Below are 13,586 nucleotides of genomic sequence, written 5' to 3' on the forward strand. Positions count from 1 at the left end.
TGTGTTTCTATGTGGGTGTATGTTCCTATCCATGTGTGTGTGCAGGGGCACAGCTTTTACTGGGGACGGGGGTGACAATCTGAAATGGCATTCCTCCCCTAGTTTTATCATTGGAATGGGATACACAACCAGGCGACGGTGTGCTTTAGGACCATGCGGACGCCTCCAAGTGGGGGGGTCACCATTTTATTTGTATAATTTCATATATATATATAAATACAAATAAAATGGGGACCCCCCCCCACTTCTCAAACGAAAGTGTTCATCGTTCCAAGTGTGTCATCAAAATGTTTTTCTTGCATATCTTAACTCCTCCTGAGACACACAACTGAACTCTGCAATAAAGAGAGGGAATAAAAAAAGAACAAAAATTGTGAAAAGAGGGGAAAGTCAATAGGCTGTGCTAGTTTGCATTATGAACGTTGCATCCCACCCCCCTCTCTCTACATCCCCCTCTTTTTCCATCCTCCTCTCTCTACATCCCCCTCTTTCTACATCCTCCTCTCTCTACATCCCCCTCTCTACATCCCCCTGTCTCTACATCCCCCTCTCTCTACATCCCCCTCTTTCTACATCCTCCTCTCTCTACATCCCCCTCTCTCTACATCCTCTTCTCTCTACATCCTCCTCTCTCTACACCCTCCTCTCTCTACATCCCCCTCTCTCTACATCCCCCTCTCTCTACATCCTCCTCTCTCTACATCCTCCTCTCTCTACATCCCCCTCTCTCTACATCCTCCTCTCTCTACATCCTCCTCTCTCTACATCCCCCTCTCTCTACATCCCCCTCTTTCTACATCCCCCTCTCTCTACATCCCCCTCTCTACATCCTCCTCTCTCTACATCCCCCTCTCTACATCCCCCTCTCTCTACATCCTCCTCTCTCTACAGCCCCCTCTCTCTACATCCTCCTCTCTCTACATCCCCCTCTCTCTACATCCCCCTCTCTACATCTCCCTCTCTCTACATCCCCTCTCTCTACATCCTCCTCTCTCTACATCCCCCTCTCTCTACATCCTCCTCTCTCTACATCCCCCTCTCTACATCCTCCTCTCTCTACATCCCCCTCTCTCTACATCCCCCTCTCTACATCCCCCTCTCTCTACATCCCCCTCTCTCTACATCCCCTTCTCTCTACATCCCCCTCTCTCTACATCCTCCTCTCTCTACATCCTCCTCTCTCTACACCCCCTCTTTCTACATCCTCCTCTCTCTACATCCCCCTCTCTCTATATCCTCCTCTCTCTACATCCTCCTCTCTCTACATCCCCCTCTCTCTACATCCTCCTCTCTCTACATCCCCCTCTCTCTACATCCCCCTCTCTCTACATCCTCCTCTCTCTACATCCTCCTCTCTACACCCCCTCTCTCTACATCCCCCTCTCTCTACATCCTCCTCTCTCTACATCCCCCTCTCTCTACATCCCACTCTTTCTACATCCTCCTCTCTCTACATCCTCCTCTCTCTACACCCCTCTTTCTACATCCTCTTCTCTCTACATCCCCCTCTCTCTACATCCCCCTCCCCCTCTCTCTACATCCCCCTCTCTCTACATCCTCCTCTCTACACCCCCTCTTTCTACATCCTCCTCTCTCTACATCCTCCTCTCTCTCTACATCCCACTCTCTCTACATCCCCCTCTCTCTACATCCCCCTCCCTCTCTCTCTACATCCTCCTCTCTCTACATCCTCTCTACACCCCCTCTCTCTACATCCCCCTCTCTCTACATCCCCCTCTTTCTACATCCTCCTCTCTCTACATCCCCCTCTCTCTACATCCCCCTCTCTCTACATCCCCCTCTTTCTACACCCTCCTCTCTCTATATCCTCCTCTCTCTACATCCCCCTCTCTCTCCATCCTCCTCTATCTCCATTCTCCTCTCTCCATCCTCCTCACTCTAAATACTCCTCTCTCTCCTCCTCTCTCTACATACTCCTCTCTCTCCATCCTCCTCTCTCTCCATCCTCCTCTCTTCGTCCTCCTCTCTCTCCTCCTCTCTCTACATCCCCCTCTCTCTACATCCCCCTCTCTCTCCATTCTCCTCTCTCTACATCCTCCTCTCTCTCCATACTCCTCTCTCCATCCTCCTCTCTCTACATCCCCTCTCTCTCCATCCTCCTCTCTCTCTCTATACTCCTCTCTCTACATCCCCCTCTCTCTCTATACTCCTCTCTCTATATCCCCCTCTCTCTCCATCCTCCTCTCTCTACATCCCCTCTCTCTCCATCCTCCTCTCTCTCCCCCTCTCTCGCCAAACTCCTCTCTCTCCATCCCCCTCTCTCTCCATACTCCTCTCTCTCCATCCCCCTCTCTCTCTCCATCCTCCTCTCTCTACATCCCCACTCTCCATCCTCCTCTCTCTCCCCCTCTTTCTTTCCCTCTCTCTCCATACTCCTCTCTCTACATCCCCCTCTCTCTCCATACTCCTTTCTCTACATCCCTCTCTCTCTCCATCCTCCTCTCTCTCCATCCCCTATCTCTCTCCATCCTCCTCTCTCTCCATCCCCTCTCTCTCCATCCGCATCTCTCTCCATCCATCCTCTCTCTCCATACTCCTCTCTCTCCAGCCCCTCTCTCTCCATACTCCTCTCTCTCCATCTTCCTTTCTCTCCTCCTCTCTCCATCCTCTTCTCTCTCAATCCTCCTCTCTCTCCATACTCCTCTCTCTCCAACCCCCTCTCTCTCCATCCTCCTCCTCTCTCCATCCTCCTCTCTCTACATCCTCCTCTCTTCATCCTCCTCTCTCTCCACCCTCCTCTCTTTCCATCCTCCTCTCTCTCCATCCTCCTCTCTCTCCATCCTCCTCTTTCCCCTTCGCTTGGATCTGATGTTGGTATTTTACTGTACAATATACTGTGTGTGTGCATGCATGTGTGTAGCCTATACGTTTGTGTGTATGTGTGTGTATATGTGGCTGAACTAGGACCCCACTAAAAATCATTGCTGCAACCCTCTCCTCCCCCTCCTCCTCCTCCTCCTCTTCCCCTCCTCCTTCCCCCCTCTTCACCGGCGCTGGCTGCTGTGCCTCCCAAACAAAGCCAGGGGCAGCGGGAGTGGGCGGGTAATTGCTTGTCGATTATTTATGTGGCGCGGGGAGAGGCGGGCGATCGATAATGGGCCGGCGGGGCGGCGGCAGGGGGGCGCAGGGGAAGTGTGTGTGTGGGGGGGTGGGGTGAATTAAGCAGGAAACGGAGCGGCCCAAGGAAGGGTGTGTGTGTGAGGGAGGTGGTGGTTGTACGGGTTCTATTTCTAAGCCTAGAGACCTATGTGTGTGTGTGTATTTGTGCAATGTGTGTGTATGTGTGTTTGAAGACGGTGTATGTGAGTGCATGCATGTATGTGTGTAGACTGTCTCTGTGTGTGTGTGTGTGTGTGTGTGTGTGTGTGTGTGTGTGTGTGTGTGTGTGTGTGTGTGTGTGTGTGTGTGTGTGTGTGTGTGTGTGTGTGGCCCAGCAGTGTAGCTGTAGTCAGTGAGTCGCGGCGGTTCTCCGCCTGCATAGAGAGTAATTAGCCACACAGGACCGGGGGATGTTAACTAGCCCTCTGCACTTCTCTACCTCCATCCATCCATTTACCCTCCATCAATCCCTCTCTCTCTTCCTTCCTTCCTCTCTCTCTTTCTTTCCCTCCATCCATTCATTCATCGCTCTCCTTCTCCCTCCATCCATCCCACTTCCCTCCTCTCTATCTCTCTCCCCCTCCCTCTCTATCTCTCTCTCCCTCTCTTCATCTTCCATACTCTTCCACTTCTCTTTAAATCTTTCTCTCTCATTACATTCAATAGATAAAGAGGAGAGGAGACCAAAGCCATCCCTCTAGGCATCTCACCTTTCCATCGACCCCCCATCATTGATTATCTGAGGCCCATTAGGGCCCATTGTTAAAAACAAATCATTAGGCGGGTCGATAGACTTAGAGCCTGGCTTTCCCATTTGTCTGGCCTTTGTCCAAAATGGCACCCTATTCTCTATATAGTGCACTACCTTTGACCAGAGCCCCTATGGGAATAGGGTGCCATTTGGGACACAGGTTTAGACTAGCTATCGGCAGGGCAATTCCCAGTGTTTGGCATGGGTGGAGACACTTGAAGAGACAAAGGGAGAGGAGAAGGAGAGGAGAAAGACATATAGAAAGGGAGAGAGATGGTGGTAAAGAAAGGTAGAGGAGAGGGAGAGAGATGGTGGTAAAGAAAGGTAGAGGAGAGGGAGAGAGATGGTGGTATAGAAAGGTAGAGGAGAGGGAGAGAGATGGTGGTATAGAAAGGTAGAGGAGAGGGAGAGAGATGGTGGTATAGAAAGGTAGAGGAGAGGGAGAGAGATGGTGGTATAGAAAGGTAGAGGAGGGAGAGAGAGATGGTGGTATAGAAAGGTAGAGGAGGGGGAGAGAGATGGTGGTATAGAAAGGTAGAGGAGGGGGAGAGAGATGGTGGTATAGAAAGGTAGAGGGAGAGAGATGATGGTATAGAAAGGTAGAGGAGGGGGAGAGAGATGGTGGTATAGAAAGGTAGAGGAGGGGGAGAGAGATGGTGGTATATAAAGGTAGAGGAGAGGGAGAGAGATGGTGGTAAAGAAAGGTAGAGGAGGGGGAGAGAGATGGTGGTATAGAAAGGTAGAGGAGAGGGAGAGAGATGGTGGTAAAGAAAGGTAGAGGAGGGGGAGAGAGATGGTGGTATAGAAAGGTAGAGGAGAGGGAGAGGGATGGTGGTATAGAAAGGTAGAGGAGATTGAGAGAGCTGGTGGTATAGAAAGGTAGAGGAGGGGGAGAGAGATGGTGGTGTAGAAAGGTAGAGGAGAGGGAGAGAGATGGTGGTAAAGAAAGGTAGAGGAGAGGGAGAGAGATGGTGGTATAGAAAGGTAGAGGAGGGGGAGAGAGATGGTGGTATAGAAAGGTAGAGGAGAGGGAGAGAGATGGTGGTATAGAAAGGTAGAAGAGAGGGAGAGAGATGGTGGTATAGAAAGGTAGAGGAGGGGGAGAGAGATTGTGGTATAGAAAGGTAGAGGAGGGGGAGAGAGATTGTGGTATAGAAAGGTAGAGGAGGGGAGAGAGATGGTGGTATAGAAAGGTAAAGGAGGGGAGAGAGATGGTGGTATAGAAAGGTAGAGGAGGGGAGAGAGATGGTGGTATAGAAAGGTAGAGGAGGGGAGAGAGATGGTGGTATAGAAAGGTAGAGGAGAGGGAGAGAGATGGTGGTAAAGAAAGGTAGAGGAGAGGGAGAGAGATGGTGGTATAGAAAGGTAGAGGAGAGGGAGAGATGGTGGTATAGAAAGGTAGAGGAGAGGGAGAGAGATGGTGGTATAGAAAGGTAGAGGAGGGAGAGAGAGATGGTGGTATAGAAAGGTAGAGGAGAGGGAGAGAGATGGTGGTATAGAAAGGTAGAGGAGAGGGAGAGAGATGGTGGTATAGAAAGGTAGAGGAGGGAGAGAGAGATGGTGGTATAGAAAGGTAGAGGAGGGGGAGAGAGATGGTGGTATAGAAAGGTAGAGGAGGGGGAGAGAGATGGTGGTATAGAAAGGTAGAGGGAGAGAGATGATGGTATAGAAAGGTAGAGGAGGGGGAGAGAGATGGTGGTATAGAAAGGTAGAGGAGGGGAGAGAGATGGTGGTATATAAAGGTAGAGGAGAGGGAGAGAGATGGTGGTAAAGAAAGGTAGAGGAGGGGGAGAGAGATGGTGGTATAGAAAGGTAGAGGAGAGGGAGAGAGATGGTGGTATAGAAAGGTAGAGGAGAGGGAGAGAGATGGTGGTATAGAAAGGTAGAGGAGGGAGAGAGAGATGGTGGTATAGAAAGGTAGAGGAGAGGGAGAGAGATGGTGGTATAGAAAGGTAGAGGAGAGGGAGAGAGATGGTGGTATAGAAAGGTAGAGGAGGGAGAGAGAGATGGTGGTATAGAAAGGTAGAGGAGGGGAGAGAGATGGTGGTATAGAAAGGTAGAGGAGGGGGAGAGAGATGGTGGTATAGAAAGGTAGAGGGAGAGAGATGATGGTATAGAAAGGTAGAGGAGGGGAGAGAGATGGTGGTATAGAAAGGTAGAGGAGGGGAGAGAGATGGTGGTATATAAAGGTAGAGGAGAGGGAGAGAGATGGTGGTAAAGAAAGGTAGAGGAGGGGGAGAGAGATGGTGGTATAGAAAGGTAGAGGAGAGGGAGAGAGATGGTGGTAAAGAAAGGTAGAGGGAGGGGGGAGAGATGGTGGTATAGAAAGGTAGAGGAGAGGGAGAGGGATGGTGGTATAGAAAGGTAGAGGAGATTGAGAGAGCTGGTGGTATAGAAAGGTAGAGGAGGGGGAGAGAGATGGTGGTGTAGAAAGGTAGAGGAGAGGGAGAGAGATGGTGGTAAAGAAAGGTAGAGGAGAGGGAGAGATGGTGGTATAGAAAGGTAGAGGAGGGGGAGAGAGATGGTGGTATAGAAAGGTAGAGGAGAGGGAGAGAGATGGTGGTATAGAAAGGTAGAAGAGAGGGAGAGAGATGGTGGTATAGAAAGGTAGAGGAGGGGAGAGAGATTGTGGTATAGAAAGGTAGAGGAGGGGGAGAGAGATTGTGGTATAGAAAGGTAGAGGAGGGGAGAGAGATGGTGGTATAGAAAGGTAAAGGAGGGGGAGAGAGATGGTGGTATAGAAAGGTAGAGGAGGGGAGAGAGATGGTGGTATAGAAAGGTAGAGGAGGGGAGAGAGATGGTGGTATAGAAAGGTAGAGGAGAGGGAGAGAGATGGTGGTATAGAAAGGTAGAGGAGGGGGAGAGAGATGGTGGTATAGAAAGGTAGAGGAGGGGGAGAGAGATGGTGGTATAGAAAGGTAGAGGGATAGAGATGGAGGAAAAGAAGAGAATGAGGTTGGGGAAGCGAGGGACAGGGAAAAGAAGATAGGAGAAAGGCAATAGGATAGAGAGGAGAGAGAGGGAAAGAGATAGAAAGAGAGAAGGAGCGTTTGAGAGGAAGAGAGAAGGATAAAGAGAAGGAGCAAGATGGAGAGAGGAGCAGAGAGAGAGAGAGCGTGAGAGAAGCAGCAAGAGAAACAGAGAGATGGAGAAGGAGTGAGAGAGAGGGGAAGCCTCATCCATTTTAATGAGCTTCCTGTGTAAATGTTTTTCCGTGGAGCGAGAGCCGAAGGCGGCCGCGCGGCGCTCCTAATCCCCCCACGCTCCCGTCATTAAGGACAGCCCTGTCACACACACACACACACGCATGCGTGCACACACACACAGATGCACACAGTATGCAGCCATTTACTATTAAACACACTAATATGCACACATGCACACACACACACACTGTCCCGCTGTGGGAAGGGGCCGCTGTCGCCACTCTGACAGGTCGTCACACATGAGTGAATCCCCAGGAGCCCCTGGCCTCTCTGCAGGCGGGAAGAGAAAAAGAAAGAGAGAGGGTGGGGAGAGAAGGAAAGAGACAGATAAAGCGAGAAAGCGAGACAGAGAGAGAGCGAGAGAGAGAGAGACTTGGGATGTTACTAGTGCTAGCTAGAGAGAGACGTACATTGAAGAGAGAGACATTGTTTAATGTAATATTGTGTTCTGTGACTGTGAAAGTGTGTGCAAAATGCTGTGTTGTTAAATGTTTGTGAACAAATATATGAACATTTAAAGTGTTTTGAACAGAAATGCAATGGTTCATTGGATCAGTCTAAGTTTTAATAAATCCAATGAACCATTGAATTTATGTTAAAAATGTTGTATTAAGACTGCCCAAATGTGCCTAGTTTGTTTTTTAATAACTTTTCATGTTCAAAATTGTGCACTCTCCTCAAACAATAGAATGGTATTATTTCACTGTAAATTGGACAGTGCAGTTAGATTAACAAGAATTTAAGCTTTCTGCCAATATCAGATATGTCTATGTCCTGGGAAATGTTCTTGTTACTTACAACCTCATGCTAATCGCATTAGCCTACGTTAGCTCAACCGTCCCGTGGAAGGGACACCGATCGCGAAGAAGTTTTAAATCCACCACGCAAAAGACATCCAACTCAATATTAGGAAGGTGTTCTTAATGTTTTGTGCACTCGCTGTATATGTTGTTGATAAAATAAGGAACATGTGTTTATGGTTGGTTATATGGGAGTTTGTAAGGCACTTAATAGAATGCACAGTAAACTACACAGACAGGCAGAGCAAACTGGTTAATACATTATATATATATATAAAAGTATGTCGACACCCCTTTAAATTAGCGGATTTGGCTATTTCAGCCACACCCACCCATTGCTGACAGGTGTATAAAATTCAGCACACAGGGATGCAATCTCCATAGACAAACATTGGCAATAGAATGGCCTTACTGAAGAGCTCAGTGACTTTCAACGCGGCATCGTCATAGGATGCCACCTTTCCAACAAGTCAATTTGTCAAATTTCTGCCCTGCTAGAGCTGCCCCGGTCAACTGTAAGTGCTGTTATTGTGAAGTAGAAATGTCTAGAAGCAACAACGGCTCAGCTGCGAAGTGGTAGGCCACACAAGCTCACAGAACGGGACCGCCGAGTGCTGAAATGCGTAGTGCATAAAAATCGCCTCTCCTCTGTTTGGCGGATGCCAGGAGAACGCTACCTGCCCCAATGCATAGTGCCAACTGTAAAGTTTGGTGGAGGAGGAATAATCATCTGGGGCTGTTTTTCATGATTCGGGCTAGGCCCCTTAGTTCCAGTGAAGGGAAATCTTAATGCTACAGCATACAATAACATTCTATTTCAGCATTGTGGCAACAGTTTGGGGAAGGCCCTTTCCTATTTCAGCATGAAAATGCCCACGTGCACAAAGTGAGGTCCATACAGAATGGTTTGTTGAGGTCGGTGTGGAAGAACTTGACTGGCCTGAATAGAGCCCTGACCTCAACCCCACTGAACACCTTTGGGATGAATTGGAACACCGACTGCAAGCCAGGCCTAATATCCCAACATCAGTGCCCGACCTGACTAATGCTCTTGTGGCTGAATGTTCCAATATTTAGTGGAAAGCCTCCACAGAAGAGTGAAGGCTGTTATGGCAGCAAATGAGGGACCAACTCAATATTAATGACCATGGTTTGGAATGAGGTGTTGGACGAGCAGGTGTCCACATACTTTTGGTCATGTTGTGTAGCCGCCACCTTCCCCCCAAATTGCTTCCTATAAAAGGAGAGAGAACACGTCTGGCGCCCTCTCTCCCCCACCCTTCTCCCTCTGTCTCGCTCCCTCCCTCAGACTCTCCCTACTCCTTCCACATTGTGATTTAGGCCTAATTATGGTGTAGCGGACGCCTGGTGGCCTCAGTCATGCAGCTTTAATTGACCGTTATTCATCTGCGGGCTAGCGCTAATGCTAGGCTAGGCTAGGCGACACAGGGAGGGGGTGAAATGAATGGAGGTTTGGCATACAGGGGCCCTAGTCTACTGTGGCCGTAGCACAACGGCGCGGCCCAGTCTAATTGCTAGCCCCGAGGGATTAGGCCAGGTGATTACAAACTGGGCGGTGTAATTACATAAGCAGCGGCGGGGCCCTGGCTAGTGGGCCACAGGGTCACACGGCCCCGGCCCTTCCCCAAGATTAATTGGAGCTGCCACCAGAGTGCGAGGCACCGCCGGAGAGAGCGGTTATACGATTTGCATGAACATTTTAGCGACGGGCTGCCGATCAATAAATGGTTCTCACCACCCCCCCACCTCCGTTTCTCTCTCTCCCTCTCTCGTTCCTTCTCTCTCTCGCTCTCCCTCCCTCTCCCCCCTCTCTCTCTCTTCCTCTCTCTCCCTCCCTGTCTCTCTTTCTCCCTCCCCTTCTCTCTCTCTCTTCCTCTCTCTCCCTCCCTCTCCCTCCCTGTCTCTCTTTCTCCCTCCCCTTCTCTCTCTCTCTCTCTCTTCCTCTCTCTCCCTCCCTGTCTCTCTTTCTCCCTCCCCTTCTCTCTCTCTCTCTCTCTCTTTCCCTCTCTCCCTCCCTGTCTCTCTTTCTCCCTCCCCTTCTCTCTCTCTCTCTCTCTTTCCCTCTCTCCCTCCCTGTCTCTCTTTCTCCCTCCCCTTCTCTCTCTTTCTCTCTGTATTTCTTTCTCTCTCTCTGCTGTATGTGTAAGGACAGAGACATGTAGGCGCTAGTTGATTTTCAACACAAATGCTCCAAACCAATAGCTGTGGTCCCATGCAAATATGGTGTAATTTGTCTGTATTCACCATCATGATGTCCTTATGTGTGCTGCATATCTCCAAAGCAGCAAACTGATGCTATTTAGCCCAATTGCACGATTGAGAGAGAAAGTGTGTGTGTGTATGTGCAGGAAAAGGCCTAAATGGTTTTGCCAGAAGACACATAGACAATCAACAGATCACCACACACCCCCGTACCCAGTGACACTTCCACATGCTCCCTGAAACACACCAAGCTGAAGAACAGATTCTTATGTCTCTTCTTCTCCAACCCTTCACCAACCGCACATTTTTCCTCTTACATCAAATTCCCTTGTCTCCCCTGCCCCTTTGGGACGATTGACAGAGCAGGGAGAGAAAGAGAGAGGAGCTTTTCTTTGCTCAGAACAAGGACAAAAGGAGAAGCACATAATAGAGAGGCCTTTTCATAAATAGGGTTTGCAGGACACGGCCGCCTTTTCAATCGCTCAATGCGGCCCAGAGAGGGAGGGAGAGGGAGGGAGAGAGAGAGAGGGAGGGGCGGAAAAAAAAAGAGAGAAGAGGGGAGGATTAGTGTTAATTAGAAGGTCCTTCAGCCCGTGGCCCCGGTCGAGACGCAGGGGCCGCCCCAGCTGTCGGAGCCTGACACACTCCCATTGTGTAGTCAGCCCTCATTATGTGTGTGTGCATGTGTGTGTAAGGATGAGTATGCATGTGTGTGTGCGTGGCCAGCGCCAGTCATCAAAACACACCACAAACCGGGTCCTGGAGACCCACTGTAGGACATACAGGTTTTCACCTCAAACCAGTTTTATACTCAGTGCTTTCTAATATACTGTATAGTACTGTTACGAAACCAACTAGCCAGCCCAGCCTACGAATAAGTCTGCTCGCATTATTTCTCAGGGTTCTAGGCCTGACGAACTGTTCCATAATCTGCCTGAATGTGTGCATTTAACGTGAAAGTAATAGCAGAGTATTCCAATGAAAAGATCCCAGCAATTTGTTTGACGGTTTCTAGTTTTTACTGTTATTTTCTGTTGGTTTTAATGTGGTGTGTTTTTGTTTGTGTGTCCGCAGGGAGATGTCCCATCCTCCTCCTCTGCTGTCCACCCAGAACGGCCCTCACATCACATTGGGACCCCACCTGCGGCCCCCCTTCTTGGCCATGCCCTCCTCCCTGTGCCAGTCCCCCGGTAAATCAGATGCTTACACTAGCAGGCTAACTACAGAAATGAATATGGGGCCTACACCTAATGATAAATTACATGCTAATGCTAGCAGGCTAACCACAGCCTGCACTTATTAATGGCGAGTTAGATGCTAATGCAAACCAGAACCACAATTGGCTTATGGTAGACATTAGTTGTATTCCCACCAAAATTGGGAAATGGGAACATTTTCTATGGAATGACTGTGCCTATTGACTGTCTTGATTGAGAATCATGAATCAATCCTAACATTTATGTTTTAAATAATGTCATTTTCTTAGTAAAAATCAGATTCTTTGTGAGGCATTGATATTACACAGGGGGTCATTGCATTTGAATACTCCATGTAAACTGTATGTCAGAAATCTCTTAATTGGGGTGTGTGCTTATCGATGTGTGTTTTCTGTGTGTGTGTTTTCCTCAGGCTATGGTTTCCTCCAGCCTGCCCAAGCTGAAATGTTTGCCCGGCAACAGGAAATGCTTCGGAAGCAGAACTTGGCCAGGTTTGTCTTTGTCTTCTAATGTTGTGGTGCATGTGTATGTGTGGCTGTCAGTGCTGTGACGGGGTGTGTGTGTGATGTTAATGCTGTAGTAGTGTGTGTCTGTATCGTAACATTCTGTGTATTGTGTGTGTGTAGTACCACCAGCCCTAACCTCTCTTCTCTATGTCCGGTCCCAGGTTGGAGATGTCAGCAGAGCTGCTCAGACACAAGGAGCTGGAGAGTCTCCACAGGCAGCAGCAGCAGCGTGCGTTGGGGGGTTCTGACCCCATGGGCCTACCCCACGGCCTCCCTCCGGACCATCCCGCCCTGCGCAGTCTCCACCACCTGCCCGAGGGACACCCCCTCCACGAGGAGCTCAGCCGACGCCAAAACGCCATGCTGATGCTCCGACACACCAGCACCCCTTTACTCTCCCTCAACCACCAGGGGCCCTCGGGGTCCACAACGCCCAAAGATACCCAGGGACAAGGCTCCGGGGCTGGGGCCGGATTGAGTAAGGGGGGCTCACGGAAAGGCCCCCAGCAACCCAGGGGGGGAGACCACCAGGAGAGGGAGGGCCGAGGGAGGGACGGAGATGCAGATGGGCAGGATGAAGAAATGAAGGACTCGGATAGCGAGACGGAGATGGGCGAGGATAGGCATGAGGGATTGTTTGCCAAGGCAACCGACTGGCATGGGCTTCACAGGGACAGGGGGAAAGAGAGCGGCGGGAAGGGGGGGTGTGACGGAGCCAAAGAGGCGGGCGAGGGCTCGGGTCGGCTTAGTGCCCCCTGTAGCTCGGCGGGTGCGGATTCACCACCCGGTCATCACCTCTTCACCCCGGGGTTGGGCAAGAGTGATGTCAAGTACCACTTTCCACCTGGCGCTATGCCTCCTCTGCCAGGGCTCCACGGCCAGTCGCTGCCCTTTGGATTTCCCTACACAAGCCCCTACTTCCACACTGGTGAGTAACACATACACATGCATCATAACACTGTCACCAATCAACTGTATGATACTTAGAAGTCACTCCCAACTGCAACCTGTAAATGCTATTTGGCTACCAGCCAATCACAACAGGCGTTACAACTGCTGCACCCGAGAGAAGTGTTATGCAACGATAACAGCCAAATACAATCTTAGTGATTGTCCAAACAGCATAAGTGGTCTTGTTGTGTTGCTATGAAGGCAGGGATGCGTTCAGTTTGGTTTGTACTGAACAACATGTTTCCCCAGTCATTTTGTGAGCAGTCCCAAAGTGAAGGTTGCTTGCTAGATAGCAATTTGGATTGCATACCAGATGAAAAGTAGTGCCACTGTCTGTTTGCAGCCTACCATGAAATCAGAAGAAATACCGTAAATGAACTTGTTCTTGGTCGGGTTTGAGCTGGGGGCCGGTAATACTCAAATAAGCCACAAGCTCATACCCCCTCTCTATCCACTGGTCCGCAAAAAATATAATAATAATAATATTTCAGGTTTACCTGCCGGTCCACAGAGAAAAAGAGTTTGGGAACCCCTGGTTAAGGGGATTTCACTTTTATGTAGTATTGCAGACTGTTCCATTTGAATTCACTGTAGCTTAAACTTGCAAATACACACAGAATTGCACCTTGACCCTAGAGCAACTCTTTTTAGGTTAATTAGATACCTGGTTTTAGTTGCCTATGTATAATGACTGTCATTAAATAAAGAGAACGTTTGAAAACACAGACAGAAACTGCTTAGGGAACCAGATGCAAAATGGCCAGGTTCACAGTGGGGGCCAAAACACACACACACACACCCACGCACGCACG

The 13,586-nt window shown here is 49.6% G+C and overlaps 1 protein-coding gene across 5 annotated transcripts in view; it reads left to right on the forward strand.

Annotated features, from left to right (window-relative positions):
• LOC115132110 (sterile alpha motif domain-containing protein 11-like) overlaps window positions 1–13,586 on the forward strand; it is an 85,505-nt gene that overhangs the window by 65,637 nt on the left and 6,282 nt on the right. For all 5 annotated transcript variants that reach the window (XM_029664367.2, XM_029664366.2, XM_029664365.2 and 2 more), the window contains exons 8-10: window positions 11,175–11,290; window positions 11,730–11,808; window positions 11,985–12,751. In XM_029664367.2, the coding sequence (XP_029520227.1) occupies window positions 11,175–11,290; window positions 11,730–11,808; window positions 11,985–12,751 (962 nt within the window). The remainder of the gene's footprint in view (window positions 1–11,174; window positions 11,291–11,729; window positions 11,809–11,984; window positions 12,752–13,586) is intronic.

Source organism: Oncorhynchus nerka, linkage group LG7 (assembly GCF_034236695.1).
Source record: "Oncorhynchus nerka isolate Pitt River linkage group LG7, Oner_Uvic_2.0, whole genome shotgun sequence".
Classification (NCBI taxonomy): Eukaryota; Metazoa; Chordata; class Actinopteri; order Salmoniformes; family Salmonidae; genus Oncorhynchus; species Oncorhynchus nerka.